General features: G+C 37.0%; 1 protein-coding gene across 5 annotated transcripts in view; it reads left to right on the top strand.

Annotated features, from left to right (window-relative positions):
• Positions 1–17908, top strand: part of SNX5 (sorting nexin 5) — a 45048-nt gene extending 27140 nt beyond the window's left edge. For all 5 annotated transcript variants that reach the window (XM_025168657.2, XM_007431400.4, XM_025168655.2 and 2 more), the window contains 7 exons: positions 3538–3643; positions 3736–3811; positions 5283–5322; positions 6492–6578; positions 11318–11477; positions 15549–15634; positions 17346–17908. In XM_025168657.2, coding sequence (XP_025024425.1) covers positions 3538–3643; positions 3736–3811; positions 5283–5322; positions 6492–6578; positions 11318–11477; positions 15549–15634; positions 17346–17396 — 606 coding nt within the window. In that variant the 3' untranslated portion in view covers positions 17397–17908. The remainder of the gene's footprint in view (positions 1–3537; positions 3644–3735; positions 3812–5282; positions 5323–6491; positions 6579–11317; positions 11478–15548; positions 15635–17345) is intronic.
• Positions 17909–18926: the final 1018 nt, after the last annotated feature.

Here is an 18926-nt window from a genome sequence, read left to right as displayed (position 1 = left end):
TTTGCAATCGTTGAGTCAGTTGTATGTGCTCTGCTGAGTTGCTTCTTGTACTTTACCTGATCCCTGGTGCTCTCCCCTGTTATCAGCAGATGATTGCACTGATCCCAATCAGAAATTGCACTTTTTTATTCATTGATAGTCCAGTGAAATTTGCAGGACATTTGGTCTGACAAGATAAGTCTACCATTCCTGCCCTGAGTTATAAAGCTTGACAGGGCCTCTTTTACTGATTATGATGATCTTTTCATTTTCTTTCTTTTCACCCATTATATCCATTTTTAATTTATTTCTACTCACTTTATCCAATTTATGTAAGCTCTTGTTGCTCTTTTGGCATATGCCCATGCATTTAATAAATAAATAAAGTATGCTGCTGCAGGCTATAGTTATGATAAATGTAAGGCTTTAAAAGTTAAATCCAGAGCTTTAAGGTTCAAACCAATGGTGCCTGTCCACAAATGGAAGGCACACTGAAAGTGAAACAGATTATTTCTTTCCCTTGTTCTTCTTTCCCCCTCAAACATTAGAAGATCTAGCAGAAGGGAGAGGGATGCCAGGGGAGAGGATAAGGAAGTTCCTTTGCACAAGCAAATCCACTTATAAAACTTTGGATTTTGCCCTTGGGAAAAATGGGAAGAAGCCAGCAGTAAAATAATGTTTTCCCCAAAATGGAGTCAGAGAATCAAGCTGAAAGGCATTTTGGCTATTGCTCAATGCAAAAACCCTAACCATAACCCTGACAGATGGCTCTCCAGCTTCTGCTTCAATATGCATGATTATCTTTGAGAAAACAAATTATAAATGCTAATTTGATTTTTAAAAAACTGACCTAGAACTCATGGGAGATTTAACATTTCTTACAGATAAACCAAAATATTTTAGTGTGCTACATATATTATCAGTCCATCAGTGCAAGAATGTGTCTCAAGTCTTTCCAGATGCAATGTTATTGTTTTGCAGAAGAGATTTGTGACACTTAGAGATTAATCAGTTTTATTATATCATAAGCTTCTGTGGATCAGTCACATTTCATCAGATGAAGAGAATAAGTATATATAAGAGAGGTTCTGTAAATACATTCAGCTGTGGGAGATGGGAGGAATGAAAAGAAAGGAAAAAATTGTGAAAATAGGCAAGATTGTTTCAGGAAGGGAGTATCTGAAATAGAAATAACATGATTTAGGTAATGATTGTAAATAAAGAAGCAGTATGTATCTTTGTCAATAGTGTGCAGTAGAATCAATGAACAATGTTATGGTCTACCAAACACTATCTGTCACATCGTGGTTCTGGTTTGGTGAGTCAGAAAATGGGACCAGGGAGATGACTATGAGAATACAGGGTTGTTTGGAGATGTTTAAACCTTATTGTCTACAGCCCATTATGATACTTTCTGTTCATAGGTCTTGGGAACCCCCCTCTGGTTCAATTTTAGTCAGCCAGCAAACCTAAAACAGCTACTAATATTGATAACAGACGACATTATGATACAGACGCAGGAACCCAATCTTGTGGCAGCTCTTTCCTCATAGTTACTATGGCAACACAACTGCACAATCCAGTAATGTTACCTACAAGATCAGAGGAACATCTTTTCCTCATCACTAATATTAGTATGCCAAATGTTACAGCTGTTTTATATTTGTTCATTTTTAAAACAACCCTGTTCTTCCCCACTTCTCATCTCATTTTCTATCCCTCCAAAGGACAGCTATTATATAAATATAACATTTTAGGATTATAAACTCCATGAAATAACTACAAGGTTTTTTGCTCATATATAAAAAATACAAGATCTTCTGTGCTCATAGGAATGGCATAGACACATGACACTACTTTATTTACAATCACTATTAAAGCTTTTTTGTTTCTATATCAATATAATTTGGCTTATTTTTGACACCTTTTACTCTCTCCTCTTTTCTCCACCTATTAGAACCGAATGTTCTTATAAAAATCTGTCTCACATTTATTCTGTTCATCTGATGAATTGTGCTTTACCTGGAAAAACATATAATAATTGGATATTTTTAAAGATAGAAGTCTCTTTTTTTTGTCAGAGTTAATTACTATTTTTTTTATGGTTCTTGTCATGCCTCCCCTTGTCTGAAGAGGAAGAGGAGTAATAGGATCAAGGCCAGGAGGAGCCAGCAGGCTTTCAACACCATGAATGTCAGTAAACATCAAGGTCCCTTCCAACCCACACATTCTATGATTCTGTGCTACAGCCAGTGAAATTTGTTGCAGAGCCAAGACCCAGCTAAGATGACTGTTCGATTTTTGCTACCCTTCCAGATTGTAAGGAGTGATGATGGGAATGGGAATAAACTCCTTTTTAATTGTGATGGATTTATTCTCCAAATGGCTCATTTCAGTGTCTCTGGGGAATTCTCAATAAGAGACAATTCATTGTTTTATTAGCCAGGTATTCTGTCTCACTGAACTCCTAAAGCACCAAATTTTGGATTATGGCCCCCAGTCCATGATTCATTTCTGGTGAGTGTTTTGGATGCACAGATTCAGTTTCTCGCTGGCTCATATCTCATCAGAATGCAAGAATGCAACTCTGGATCAATATTTGCTATGCTATGTCAGGTGCCAAACAAATCAGACTGCTGGCTCCAGCTGAGTTTTTCTATAACTCTACATCTGTCTGCATTACAGACAGTTCTTCATTAACTACAGATATTAACCCCATTTTTTTCATCTTGACATTGGTTTTTTGGTTCCTGTGGCTGACTTCACTGTATAGGAATCACAAGTCTTTCATCAAATTTTCATCAAACTAGTCAAGGAAGCTGAAACAGTTCACAAATCACCATTACCGGCTGCCTCCCCACCTTAAAAGGTGGGGACTGGGTTTGGCTTTTAATCATGTTCTTGTCCCTCCAGAAGCAATCAAGGAATCTACATACCAGATTGGATCTTTTCTCATAAAATCATAGATAAGTAAGATGCATGTTAAGCTATTAAGTCCAACCTCCATGTCAGTGCAAGTCTCCAAATTAAAGCATTCCCAACACTTGTCTCCTGTGATTTTTTGTTGTTTTTCTGCAAGTGATTATCTACCCTCCTGGAAACACTTTTGAAAAATTTCCAGCAGAAGTCTTAGTTGATGCATACAGTAGAAGCCTACTTTGAATCTTCAATTTATTGTAAGCAACGTTTTATTACTGACTACATTTAGAATGACGTTGTGAGAGACGTTAATAGGAAATACACACAATTCCCCCTTCTCGCTACCCCCATGCCTGCCACTGAGTTGCTTCAAGCTTAATATCTGCCTGCAGTTCCTTCCCACTGATAACACTGGACGGAGGACATGTGAAACCTAAAGGGCCTTGGAGGGGCTAACAGCAAGCCACAGCATGGCTAAAAGGAGCTGATGGTTAGGTACTTCGTATACAAGATTAACCACATCCTCAGGATATGACATTGTTTTAACATACCATTTATGTATTTTTTAAATCTGATTTTCTCATGACTAGATCAAAATGCTCTTTGATGTCTCATAATCACTGTTAAGTTTCTTTCCAGGAGGTTGATGATTTCTTTGAACAAGAGAAGATCTTTCTTGTAAACTATTACAACAGAATAAAGGAAGCATGTGGGAAGGCAGATAAGATGACAAGATCTCACAAAAGTAACTTTTTCAGTTTTCAAGTTTTGTAATATTTCTAAATTCCTGTTTGTTCAGGGGCAAGGCTGAAAGCTTTTTGCATTCTTTCTCAACAGATATTGCAGATGACTATATTAATATTTCAGCCTCCTTAAATAACCTAGCTCTAGCAGAGTCGATTGTAATTAAAAAGTAAGTTCATGCCATTTCTTTTAAAAATGTCTAAACCATATTTTTCAGTTTGTCACTGTGAATGAGTCTGCTAACTACTGTAGTTATGATGGCCTAGATATAATGACTGGCTTTCCTGATCTCTTTTTCATGGTTGTGTGGAGGGGGATTTGTCAGGACTAACATACTGAAGCCTCCTCATGCAGCCACCTCCAACAAAGGCTTAGAAGCAATAATAAATTATGATTACATTCAAAGAATGGGAATTTTCCTTTTGGTTTCCAGGGCAACTTCCATTGGTTTCCATTTACTGCATTTCTTTTACTGTTTATGCTTTTTTCAATATTTTTGTTGCCAATCTCAAATAACCTTTTTCTGTGATGAATATAACTGGTTCCCTATTATACCCCTACTTTCTGTTTATATTCATGCCTATGCTTCTCACATCTGAGAAGCATATAGCAATAATTTTTTCCAGTGGAGTCTTTTGTTTTGCCTACATGGAAAGGTAAAATTCTCCTAAGTATTTTAGTGAGTACCAAACTTAACATAGATTTCATCTAATTTCTACATCAGTCTACATACTCTATATAAATTTGCTCTTACTTTATTTTATAATTTTGGAGTAAAAAGTAATAGAGTCTAATTTTTTTCCCCATACAGGAGTGGTAGAGAATAGGCCTTAATTTTGCATTGTTCCTTTTTCCTTTAGGGGTGCCTAGATCAGTTTAAAAGTTTTCCATGACATTGTCGCAGGAGTTGCAATTAGATCTCTCTGGATTGTCATTAAAAAATTGGAAGGATTACTTGTCCCATGTAACACATACATTTTATTTATTTATTTATTTATGTAACACATACAGTTTATTGAATAAATTTCAGTAGATAACAGATGTCTAATACAAACTGCAGTGATGAAAAAAATTGAAATGCACCTTGTGACATCATAATGCCCCCACCCCCTGCCTTTCATGCATGGATCCCAATGTCAGACACAAATAAGTCATGTGGTTTCATTCTTTGATTCCCTGAATACCTGTTGAATGCCAGCAGAGGCTGTGCATTGCCATTTGCCTGTGTTGAAATAGATTCTGTTTTGGGAGATCAAACCATCATTTATAGAGCTAAATTCTCTTGTATTGTATTGTAGATGCTAAAGTGTCCCTTAATTGTGAACTTTTTCCTTTCTGTGATTTGGTGCCTTCTCTGGAAGATTGTATTAACATTCCAGTATTGTGTTGGTGTCATTATATATCTCCTGAACTTTCCTATGGCTTTAAAGTTCCTGTCTTCATAGTGATTTTGTTGGCTGTTTTTTTTGCTCTGTTTTGTCCCAGTCTGTGTATAAGAATTGCAAAAAGTTCCAGCATATGCAAATTGTATAATTTCCATGAACTGATTCTTAACAGTCACCCTGTTCTGTGCTAATAGAATTAGATATGAGATTTGGGAAATACATTTAATGTTCTCTACCCATGCTTTTCCTCCTCAGGTACTTGATGAAAATTTCTGAGCTGTTTGGGAAACTCAGGGTAATGTTTTGTTTTAAAGATATATATATTTCCTTTTCTCTCAAAAAGTTGAAGGCAGTCAATGTAACTATTTAAAGTTTTTTTTTTTTTACTGATTTGTAAAAAATAGAGACGTACGCCTAGGTTCCACCTGTAGTGTCCATGGGCAATAGTCTGCCTACAGACCTATTCCTTAGTGTCTGCCAGACTCCCTGCTCTTTGAGTTTTTTCTTAGCTTGTGAGATGCTATATTCATCATGGTAGTCATTTTGTGAATGAGCAATCTTATTTCCACGGCAGCCATACTATCTAAAATGTGCTCCCCAAATATTCAAGCAATAAAACATATGAAAGAGCAACATTGGTGCTATATACCAGCAGGATAAAGCAAATTAGTTAGCAACCTTACCAGTTCAGGGTTCTCAGCATCTTTCAAAGGCAGCTCCATGCAGTCATCTTGGTGCAATATAGGCAAGCCTTGTTACCATTACTAAATCTGTGCTTGACCTTTAATCCTAGCTGTATCTAATTTGTCTATTGTTAGAACTGGGTTTACGATTGTCCTGAAACGATGAACCAATTTTTAAATTGATGAATGTTCATTGTATCCAAATCAACAGCTCTACTGAACAGGATTGAACCCATGTGCGTGCCCTTGGTCACATTTTTATTAATGCATCTTCCCAGGATATCTATAATTGTCAAATATTTAGCGAGCCTTTCTTCATAACCAGTTTCTTCCTCCAGACATGCTTTCAAATCTGTATGACAGCATTGACAGATACCTTATTTGGATAATAATATTTGCTAACACCTGGTGTTTTTAGAAGACCATCAGTATTATTGGAAGAATTTGGCAGTGAAAGATCCTCTCTCCATCTGCAACAAAGCGTACAGCTATTGCACAAAGTTTGTTCAGGATGCCTTTCTGTTGAACATCTAGTTCTTGCCAGGATAAAACTAATTGGCACCTAGACAATAATTGTATCAGTATGTTAACTGGCATTTAGGCAATAATTTGGGTACTTAAGCCTTCCTAGCTTAATATACCAGGGTGAGAGTTGAATGTAATTTATGTATATAAGTAATGCCATACTTCAGGTTCTTAGCTGACCAAGATTTCAAACAGGAGTTAATACACTCAAGAGCTATACGGTATATAATCAGCAATCCTGTTATCTTTTCCATAGAAAGTAGAAAATCGTGTTTCTTCTGATGAAGATTTAAAATTACTGGAGCTACTAAGATATTATATGCTTAATATAGAAGCAGCAAAGGTGAGTCATACCTGAAAACATTTTTTAATTTTTTTCACAATTGTCTTAAGTTAACTTCAAAAAAAGAACAGTATCATTAATGTTATATGATTTTGCGTCTGAAGATATAGTTGGGATCCATCCTGACTCAAGCTGTAAAAAACATTTTTTCTGGAGAAGACAGGAATCTCTAGAAAATTCCACTCTTGTGAGAAGCTCCGAGGAACTTCTGAACCAGCAACTACTAGAGAAATCCCATTTAACAAGGGTCCTTGTCTAGGCCTTCTAATTATCTTTTCAGCACCATTGCAAATCATATTAAATTCCCTGATTCTTCTTTCTCTTTGTGAGACTGTCCAAAACAGTGACAGCAGCAAAGTTAGTGAAAATTTCAAAACTGTCATAGGAGCATCTGGATCCTGTGTTACATAATATTCTGAAGAGTCTACTTGGAAGAAGATACCCACATATGAGCCATGAACCAATAGAAAAGAAGTAGTATATATCACTCTCCATTACTTCTAAACAGTTATTTGATAACATCTCCCAACATATTTAGTGCCCTAGTACTTTGCTTCTTGCAAGGTACAAATTATGGACTAAGATGATTCTGTTCTCTTTGACTGAAAGTTTCTCCTCTTCCTTCTTCAGCTTTCATATGTAGCCTGCTTTGCTTACAAAGAGTTGGTAAACATGCTTAGAGACTTAGCAGGGAGTCTTATTAAATATAGCTTTTGATACCATCAAGAAGAACAATACCTCACATTTTTCAAATACTCATAAGCATAATTCTAGTTTAATCTAGGTAGTATACTGCTATCATAACATCCTTGGAAAGCAACAGGAAGGATCTGACAAAAATGTGGTTGATTAAGAGATAAAATAAGATGGCAGTTTAATATGTGAAAGAGAAGAGGAGGTGCTTGCTAGCAATAGCTACTGTCTGATGAATGTTTCTGTTTTGAGAGAGAGGAGAAAATACCATGAGAATTTAAAAAACAGGGAAGGAAAGAAAAAGTATATATTATTCTATGCTCTGTTTTATTGCAGCAGGAGGGTATAGGGATCCTAAGCATTAGGCTAAATCCAAAAATATTTTTTAAAAAGATTTAACTGTGTCTTGACTATATCTACTAGAGTTTGGAGTACAAAAGAAGATGTTTAATGGCAACTTCTAGACCAAGTCAGGTTATACTTATCACAGCAATATAATTTTTAGGGATCCCAGAATTAAAGATTCAGAAATGCTAGAGCAGCCACACAACTAGGAATTTCAGAGGCTCATGTGGCATTGTAATTGTAGATCACTATAACATTAACTATAATGTTAATTCCAAGCTGCTATAACCAGTGGTTTTTAGATTTAGATTATTTTTATCCCGCCTTTAATTACAGTGGTACCTCGGGATACGAACTTAATCCGTTCCGTGACTCTGGGCGTATCCCGAGTTGGTCGTAACCCGAAGGAAATTTCCCCATAGGGTTCAATGTAAATCCGGTTAATCCGTTCCGCCCTCTGAATTTGGTCGCACCCTGAGGCAAATTTCCCCATAGGGTTCAATGTAAATCCGGTTAATCCGTTCCGCCCTCCGCCCGAATTTGGTCGCAACCCGAGGCAATTTCCCATAAGGTTCAATGTAATTACCGTTAATCCGTTCTGGCGTCCACGGACCACACGGAAAGCGGCCGGGTGCGGCGTGGTGCGGCGCGAAAATGGCCGGGTGCGGCGCGGCGTGAAAACGGCCCGGCGCGGCGCGAAAACGGCCCGGCGCGGCGCGGCCCGGCGCGAAAACGGCCCGGCGCGGTGCGGTGCGAAAACAGCCCGGTGCGGCGCGAAAACGGCCGCGGACCACGCGGCAGGGCCGGAAAAACAGCCGCGGACCACGTGGCACGGGCGGAAAAATGGCCGCGGACCACGTGGCACGGGCAGAAAATGGCTGCGGACCACGTGGCACGGGCGGAAAATGGCTCGTACCCCGAGGCGGAGTTCGCAAACCGAGGTAAAATTTTGGGGCCAGAGCTGGTCGTAACCCGAAAAATTCGCAAGCAGAGGCGTTCGTATCCCGAGGTATCACTGTATTTGTATAAATAACTCAAGGCAGCGAACTTACTTAATACTGCTTCCTCCTTCTGTTTTCCCCACAACAACAACCCTGTGAGGTGAGTGGGGCTGAGAGAGAGAGAGAGACAGGCGCAAAGTCACCCAGCTGGCTTTCATGCCTAAGGCAGGACTAAAATTCACAGTCTCCTGGTTTCTAGCCTGGTGCCTTAACCACTAGACCAAAATTGCATGCAAGAAGCTCAGATATGGTTAATCCTACATTATGCTAGATATGAATTAAGTTTTTATGTGTGTGTGTATGTATGTATGTATGTATGTGTATATACATATACAATATATATATATTGTATTAAAGATTTTTTTAAAGTAAGATAACAACTAATACAGAATAATATAAAGGAAAAGAAAAGAAAAGAAAAGAAAGAAAGTTCAAAGAGAAAGTTAAAAGTGCAAGAAAGGAAAAAAGTAAAAGAAAATAGAAAAGAAAAAAGATACAAAGAAGCTTCTGATCTTCTTTACGGCAGTTATAACTACAATTATAAATTTATCTCTTACTCTATGGTTACAACATTTAACTCTCTTCTTTCCATAATCTATCCTGTCTATTCATCAAAATCATAAGTTCATTTTTTTCTGTTTCACACAAAAAGTCTTTAGGGGCTTTCCAGTCCGCAATAAACATAGATATTGTCTTTTCTTTAATCAAAGAAGTCACTCTCTCAACAATTTCCATCATCTTCACCTGCCATTCCTCCATTGTAGGTATTGCCAGATCTTTCCATCTTTGTGCATACAATAATCTCGCTGCAGTTATCATATTAAAAACCAAAGTTCCGTGACTTTTTTCCAACTGTTTGTCCATCAGTCCCAAGAGGAAGACTTCTGGTCTCAATTATATATTAATCTTTTAACATTCTCTGAATCAGTGTATATATTCAGTGTGTGTATTTGAATCCAGGATTTTCTAGCTTTTTTACATGTCCACCAAGAATGATAAAATGACCCTTCTTCTTGTTCACATTTCCACATAAATTTGAAGTGCCTTTATACATTCTAGTGAATTTCTCTGGTGATATATAGCAACGGTACATCACTTTATAAAAATTCTCTTTAAGATTATAACACAATGTACATTTCAGTCCTTTCAGCCACATATTTTCCCATTGTTCCATCTGTATATTATAACCAAAATTTTTAGCCCACTTTATCATACGTTCTTTCACTTCTTCTGTTTCAAATTTCAATAAAAGTTTATAGATTTTTGCAATTACATGTTCATCATTTGTACACAATTCTGTTTCAAACTCAGTCTTACAATGTTCAAAACCATAGATTATTTTGTCTACTTTAAATCTTTCTAATAATTGTAAATAAGAGAACCATTGATAACTATATACCTCTGCCACGAGTTCTTCTCTTGATTTTATTTTACATTCCCCTTGACAAAATTCTAGTATCTCATGATAGGTTAGCCATTTGTGTTTGCCTATTATTTCTCGTCTATAAAATGCTTCTTGTGCTGAGATCCTCAGAGGTGTTTGCGGGCACAACCTGGGTTTGTATCTATTCCATATCCTCAATATGGCACATCTAACATAATGATTTTTAAAAACCACATAAACCTTGACTTTATCCTATCAAAAATATCCATGCCTTGCCAGTCCTGGTGAGGGTGGGGTTTTTTTGTTTGTTTGTTTGTTTTTGCTCCTCTGGTAGTTCCTTGATTAGCATATGTTTGCTGCTTGATTGTGTGCCTGGTGTGTCTGATTGTGTGCCTTTGCCCAGATAAGGGTGATGATTGCTGGTGACTGATTGCTGGTGAGGGGATCTTCTGGTCTTTTGTCTCTTTCGAATAGTAAGTAGATGCTGTTAATCTCTATGTGTCTGTTAATTGCTGCTTTGTCTGAATACCAGGCTTCCAAGAATTCTCTTGCATATTTGGATTTAGCTTGGTCTAAAATGCTGACAGTTTCCCAGTTAAAACTATGATTGAGTCTGTCCATGTGTTGTGAGTTTAAGGAATTTTCATCATGTCTTCTGACTGCTAGTTGGTGCTTGTGGATGCGCTCTGCTCTCTCCTCCCACAAGAGGAGCTGTGTAAGAACATTATTCAAGCGAGCACAAACGCATTGCAGTAACCCAGAACAGCTGAAAAAAGAAAAAGACCACCTATACAACATCTTCCAACAAAATGGATATCCACGTAATTTTATCAAAAAGTGCCTGACCACTACTACAATACAACCTACACAAGCTATGAAAAGGATCACACTGCCATACATCAGAAACGTCTCAGAAACCACCAACAGACTATTACAACCATATGGCATCTCTGTAGCACATAAACCAACAAAATCACTCCAAAATACCCTAAGTAAACCAAAAGACCCAATAGCCCAAGAAGAAAAAGCAGGAGTCATCTACAACATACAGTATAAGGACTGTAACAAATACTATCTAGGATAGGCAGGCAGAAGACTAGCAGAGTGTTCTATTACCTGTCCTTCCATAAATACATAGTGAAGTGCCCTTTCCCTTCCTTTATGATAAGAAATTGTCACTTTTTTTCAGACGTTTTTCCTGAGAACTGGATCAATCTGCATTCCTGAAAGATGGGGTATTTTTTTTTTCAAATAATGTTAATTTTCTCTATCCCCAAAACTAGGAATTAATTTTTTTCTGTAATTTATTTTTTCAGGATCTTTTGCACAGACGTACACGGGCCCTTGTAGACTATGAAAATTCAAATAAAGCTCTTGATAAAGCTAGGTTGAAAAGCAAAGATGTTAGGTTGGCAGAAGTGTATCAGGAAGAATGCTATCAAAAATTTGAAAAACTTTCTGAATCTGCAAAACAAGGTAAAGCTATGCTAACAAGACACTTAACAATGTATTACGAGTTTTTTGTGGTGCATTCTGCAGCATATGTTAATGAAATGTTGAGGTCTGTTCCTTCATAGAAAGTTAAAACTGACTTTCCGTATGCAGTGTAATATTTATATGGGGAAAAGGTTGATAATTGCTAGACTTTGTAGTTTTATGGCCTAAAGACTGCAGGTCTTGAACATTGTCCACAGATTTGGGGGACTTTCAGACTTAACCAAAAAATGGCTAGTGTAGGGTCAGAAAATAGCTCCTGACCTATGCTTCAAGCATTTCTGAATTATGTGTGTGGATAACACAGAGCAGTCAACCTGTTATAATTTTAAAACCTTACATCTGAGAAATTAATGATATAGAAGAGGTGCTTTGTAGGACACAGGTCCTTTTGAGGGCATTTCAGCAGGACCATATAACACCTGGTTCAGCTAAGCTGCGTTGGCTTCTCATTTCCTTCCTTGCCAAATTCAAGGTGCTGCTTATTACATAAAAAGCCCTATGTGGATCAGACCCCTCCTGCTTGAAAGAACGGCTCCCCACTTATGTTATCTGGGGGCTACCCCCTGCAGGTAAGGGCCTTCTGCAAATGGAAAGAGGCCCACTTGGAAATTGCTAGGGCCTATCTGATGGTGGTTGCCACACTCTGGAATTTCTTTCTTCTGAAAATAAGCAGGAGTATTAGATATATTCGCCACCTTGAGTTAGATATATATAAAAACAGGCACGATAAAAATCTGATAATAATTTTCTGTTGAATTTTATCCCTTGTTACAAGTAGCATTCAATGTTAGAAATAATCAGTGGAATTTGATATTGAACTTTTATTTTGCTAATGTATTAAGTTATATTGACTAATTTACTACCTAATGGATTGACAATATAATTGACTATTTGTATTAATCCTTAAATTAACTATCTCTTGATGAATGATTTCTGCAATAATAGTAATGAATAATTAACATTAGTGTTCATTATCCTAGACAATTGTATCTGACTACAGGTAGTCCTTGCTTAACAACCACAGTAGGCACCAGAAAATTGGTTGTTAAGCAGGGCAGTTGTTAAGTGAATCACTGCAGTCATTAAGCAAATCATGTGGTCGTTAAGCCAATCCAGCTTCCCCAATGGGCTTTTTTGCCAGAATTTGCTTAACGACCATGGTGACTCGCTTTATGACTGTGGTAAAAAAGGTTGCAAATCATTATCATGTGACTGGGGATGGTGCAACGGTTTGCGATGGTCGTAAGCATGAGTGCAGATCATAAAGTACTTTTTCCGAGGCCGTCATAACTTTGAACTATCATTAAGCGAGGACTACCTGTAGTTTTCATTATTATAATTTTCTGATGAATTTTTTAACGAGATGAGTGGTGACAAATTTGATATATGAATAAATAAATAATCTTGCAATAAAACATTGTTGATAATTATATCATAATTAAATCATGTTATCAGACAGTTCAGCTGAATTGAATAAAGTAGTGAATAGAATGATTATGAACTCTGAAGATTAATGGGAGAGTGATAACACAGAGAAATAAAATTCAAAATGATAAATCAGAGATATGGGCTGAATGAGATATAAAGGCAAAGTTATACAATTAGGAAGCAGAAATTAAATACACCGATATGTAATAAAGAATTACAAGATTACTGGATTGGCAATAATATTTGTGAAAAATCTTGGAGCAGCTTGTAAGTTAGCTGTGTGAGGTAGCTGCCAAAATGCATATGCAATTTTTGGTTGTAACCATAAAAGCACAGTTTCCAAAGCATAAGAAATAATCTTTCCATTTTATTTTTCATGCTCAGTTCCTATCTTAAATACTTTGTATAGTTTCTGGGCACTACAATTCCAGAAGGATGCAGTGGTTTAAAAAATCTTTTCCAGCTTTGATTCTAAATGGATCTTTTAAAATCAGAGACAGTTCTACTCCACTTTTCTAAAGCATAGCCAAAGTAAGGACATTTAATTAATGAAGGAGAGTTTGGGTTTCTTCTGCAAGTCAGATACTGCATCTACTGCCTTGGTTTAAAACTTCTCCAGAGAAAGTTTGTACATGGCAGGATTTTGTACTTACAATAGTGGGATCACCTGAATTTAATAAACTGGATTAAAGAGCTGCAGCAGGATAGGAAATGAGAATTACTGTTTTTTTCTTGCCTATGTATATGTAAATCTAGCTATGCTGAAAAGGGGGCTTGCATAATTACAAGAGAAAATTGGTGATTACAGGACAGGCATGACAACCAACTGGGATAAAACATAATGGTCAGACAAAACATAAATGGCTGTGGGACACCACCCCTTGTCCTCCTGTCACTTTTAGGTACCTGTTAGCATAGTTTCTGACCCAGGGATACTGCTGTTAAATTCCAACTTGGTTTACAAAAATAGCTTTCTCATTCATCTCAATCAGGGATGAGGGAACTGACCAAGCATGGATTATTGGGGCCTGAATGGTGAAGATTTGATCCAGCTTTGCCAGCTGATTTTTCAGTGCAGCATCAACTCATGGTGTGGGTTCAGAGGGAGTCACTATGGTCCATAGAAACACTATCTCACTCTCCAGAAACCTTTCCTGAACTAGGACAGGCAATGAGGGTTGGGGGATCAGTAAGACAGTTGGGGTAATTTTGGTAGACCACCCATCTTGTTGCCCTTGACTGAGCTGGCCTGAAGTATGGTTTTGTCAGGAAGTGGTTCTGGAGGATATCAGCATATTCATGCTGCCTCTGTCCTGATAGGTTCAGTTTAGGATTTGTGGCCTTCAGGAAGGCATGGATTTGTTTTTCATTTGACCAAAGCATAGGGTACGGTATACTTTAGTGAAGCTTATGTCTTGGACTTAGGGGTATGACTAACTTTATCCTGTTGTTATGGTTAGATTACAATCAATGAAATTTGGTATCACTGCATCATTTTCCTCCTGCATGGAAAAATCTGATGGATTCTTGAATGTTCAAGGGGAGTTTCCAGAAGCCTAAGCCAGTGAACCTGCTGAGATTTTTGTTAGCTTATGACATGGGGAAATAGGATAGGCTATTGACAATCATCCTAAAAGCCCGTTCCAGCACTGTGGAGCCTGAGCTTCTCCTTGCTTTTCTGGAGAGTTCTGAGCAATAAAACAGGCTAGGAGACAGCTAGCGCAGGTGATGTAATAACTTTTGAAAGACAAACTTTAGTGCACATAGTTGTGCTTATGACATGGCAGAGAAGATGAAAAAGAAGTCTCTTTTTGCAGCCTCCATTGCAACCCTAAGGGGCTGCATACAAGAGCATTTAGGGTGGTTGAGAACTTAGTATCACGTGCCCTGGAAAATCCATTTCTCAAACACCCTGCTTAAACAGATATTTAGCACTTAACTGTTTATCTTCATATCAGCCCGAATACTACTTTTGGCTTAATTGCACAAGATCATTTTCAATTTTTGGGGTTTGTGGATGTGGACAATATACAGTATTGTACTTTTCCAGTTGACTGTATGTTCATTTGATTCCTGCCCATCTCTTCCACTCAGCCAAGATCACACATTCTACATGATGAAGTCATACTGCTAGTCTTAAAGGAGGCAGTAGTCTACCCATTGTAGTGGGTAGTCAGAAATACTACTTTTTAGGGCAAGATACTGGACAGCTGCTGCTGCACTTGTATGTATTATGTATATAGTACATAATATAACATAGTGCTAAGTACATAATAAAACATAGTAAATAAATAAATAAATCATATAAACTGTAACATTTAATAATTACTAACTATTTAATCATAATACTCTAATCATAAAATCACAGCACTATTCATTGTATAGACCATTTAAATAAAATGTACTTTGGACCTGGAAGAATTCTGTCATATTGGTGTCTTCTCCCTCATCCAGTCTATCTGTAAAAGACTCTTTGTCATTTTTTCCTTTTGTTTTTATGTTGATGTTTCAGATGTTTTACTGTTAAGATCATACAAAATAGTTAAATTTACAAGGGGAAGTAAAATTTATTTATTTCAAACAAATGTTCAAATGATGTTATATGTCTTCTTTCAATGGCAGAACTAAACAACTTCAAAGGGAAGCGAATAGCAGCATTTCGTAAAAATCTCATTGAAATGACCGAACTTGAAATCAGGCATGCAAAGGTATATAATTAAGACTGTAGTTGTAGTTGAAGACAGCCTATCACTTCAAAATTATGTATATAGTTCAGCAGGGGTGGGGTTTGAGCTAGAAATTAGAATTTTGTTGATAAAACAAATTATTCAGATGGAAAACAGCAAAACAATATATGATTATTTTGTTGTTGCAAGAAAATATCTTGCAAATGGAAGTTATCTGAAATCCTGAAGTTTATTACTTTTTGACATAAAATTAAATGCAAACACAGATATTTGCAACTAAATTCCATGGAAATCTCTGCTATTTATATTACTTTTGACTAAAACTCCTTCCACTAATTTTCTCATAATTAAATTCACCTTGGCTTTCATGGAAACTCTGATAGTGACATTTTTGTATGAATGACAAGACTTAGTCATGAAATTACATGGGGATTCGTTTAGGATGGGATAGACAGTCTGTAAGCCCTGAGCCTCTTTGTGCAGGTCCTGGAACATAATTGCTGAAAATTAGTGTTACGCTTTTCTACAGTGTTGAGGCAGGAAGCACATTAAAATGGTAGTGTCAACACTAACAAAGGCTTTAAAAAAATATTTTCTCCCTCAACTCAAACTCAGTTCCTGGTGACTGCATGGTTGTGACTCCATGTGGTTTTCTTGGCAGCATTATTTGCCATTGCATTCTTCCAGAATGTGTTTTTGACTTTCCAGTGTAGCCTACAGCTCAGATATTTCCTTGTTTCTCCAGTTCAGTTATGAACAAGGTCTGCCCCGGCTTAGTTTTTTTGAAATCAACCAAGTTCAGCTAGATGCTGCCATATGGCTAGTTTAATAAAGGCTTAACATATGAACTCAAAACTCCTACCTTCCACCCCCAAATTCTGTCTCCACCCATTTACTGGAGCCTTCTGGAGCCCAGTTGTCAGCATAGCTGTCAGCCACCAAAGTGTTACCAGAAGGAATGAACTGGCTCTAGTCATTAAGCTCAAAAAAATGCCCAGGGGACTGAAAGATCTGTTTTCACATGTTGGGAGAAAAAGGTGTCTTCTTCCTGCTTTGGATCCTTAAGCTTATAGAGTGCATGGGATTCATGTATAGAAATACAGAATCTATTAAATTAAAAGTTGGGTGCACATACTTGTACTAAGCAGTAATATGTTTTAGCTTTGTCTTAATGTGTTGTGTAAACCCAACAACTCTCATTTGTAAGCCTACTTTATGGCAGGAGTATGCAATTATAGTATTTTGGAGTTTTGAGTGACATGCCAGAAGCTGCATTCTAAAAAATAAGTGGCGTTAGAACAAATTGGTGAGTTGAGGTTAAGACAACAACTAAATTTTATTTGGTTAAAATTCTTATTTAAGATGAAATTAAATTTAGATTGAATTAAATTAGTTAATATGATGATTCCCCATATGATTTATAGTTCCTCTATTGTATGGCAGCAACTTCTGGGGAATCCTGGGTGCCATCTTGATCTTAGAGGGTTGCAGGTAGCCCTAAGTGTGTCACCTCAGTGCTGCTGTGGCTTACAGCTTTAAGTATTATGTAAACTGAGTCACTTGTAGGTCATTCAGCCACACTATGTTCATTTAAATTCAACCATGGTTTAGTGCAATGGGCAGTCAAACTAACTGGGGAAACTGGAAAAATCCATCTATTTATTTTGTTTTACAGTTTAGTTTAAAGACTTTAATTTCCTCTCCCAAACTGACTGTTTCTTTTGCCTTCCAGAACAATATTTATCTGGTGCAAAGCTGCATTGACTTGTTAAAGAGCAACTGAAGGCATCTTAATCTGACCAGTTCTGGTATTTGAGGGAAAGATCCTTGTTCAATGCACTCAACAGCCATAATGACCTATAACTTGGAGGGTTTTTTTAACTTGTTTGCTTAAACATCTAACCAGGCTGTCAATAACAATGTAATATCCAATATAAATATTGCACTGCATATAATTTGGCTTAAATTGGTACTTATACTATGTGAATCTCTTAAGCTAAGTGAACAGTGTGTCTTTGGTTAATTGATAAACGTTATGGCATTGGAAAAGAGTAAGTGAAAATTGGAAATTGGTAATCGGAAAGTTTGAAAATTACATTGTCCTGGTATCTGTATGCTATGACTTAAATATTTGAAGCCATGTGTGCAAATAATTTCAGTAAATGCTTTTGCTGTTTCATTCAAAAATACTTTAACATTCCATTTCAAAGTTTCATACTTCAGTGTATTTTGGATTCAGTATGTATCTTCCTGAATAATATAAAATAAAGGTTGGATTTATAAATAATTAAATAAAATAAATAATTAAATAAAATAAATTATTGGGTAGTTCTTGTTTTATGTGTGTGTGTGTGGGGGGGTATGTATGTGTATTTTGTGTGTGTGTATTTTAAAAGAGCCTCTCCTATTGGGCAGGTTTATAACAGGAGTGGTGGTCTCTCAATCAGGTTCTAAGCTCTTTAGGGCTTTAAAAAATCAACATCAGTGTTCTAAATTGTGTCTGATAAGTAACTGGCAGCCATGCAAATCTTTCACTAGAAGCATTATGTGTTCCGATGTATTTTTACCTGTTTAGCAGCCTGCTAACACATTTTATACCAGTAGTTTCCAGGCATTTTTCAAGCACAGCATTCTTATACAGACATGTTGCGCTAATCAAGATGTTATTCAAGGTTAACTAGCTCAGGAAAAGGCTGAAGTTGATGTACGAGTTGTATTTGTGCAAATACTATCTATATTGCAGTCACCACTTGCAAATCCATTGATAGCTGGAGATCAGGAAGCACTTCCAAGTTCTAACCTGTTCTTTCTGGTGGAGTACAACCCATCCCTGAGTTCAGTTCTCTCTTTACTAATAGTATATCAGTCTGCCTTGATTTAAGTTCAGCTTGTTTGCTCTTAACCATCCCAGGATGTGAATATTTAGGCAATGTTCAAGGGTACTGATTGCTTCCATGGATTTGGATGGACAGGAGCAATCAAGGTGGGTGTCATCAACATACAACACTGCATGTAGCACACACAGATTCTTCAATTTCATGTAGATGTTAACAGCATATGGGACAAGATAAAATCTGTGTGATACCATAGCTCAGAAACCTAGATGTTGAACAGTAGTTTCCCCATCCCCATCTTTTGGATATGTCCTGGTAGGGAGGGTTGAAACCACTGCAAAATACTTCCAGAAACCCCACCTGTGCCAGACAGCCAAGAAAGATATCATAGTTGATGGTTTCAAAAGCTACTAAGAAATCCAGGAGAACTAGTAGGGTTTCTTCTAGTTTTGAGGATAGGTTATACACCAATTCCACCA

The sequence above is a fragment of the Python bivittatus genome, unplaced genomic scaffold (genome assembly GCF_059951505.1).
Source record: "Python bivittatus isolate LINGU-HERP-01145 unplaced genomic scaffold, Pbiv_v1 ctg000960_np1212, whole genome shotgun sequence".
In the NCBI taxonomy this organism is placed as follows: Eukaryota; Metazoa; Chordata; class Lepidosauria; order Squamata; family Pythonidae; genus Python; species Python bivittatus.
This window is presented reverse-complemented; position numbering and strand designations above follow the sequence as displayed.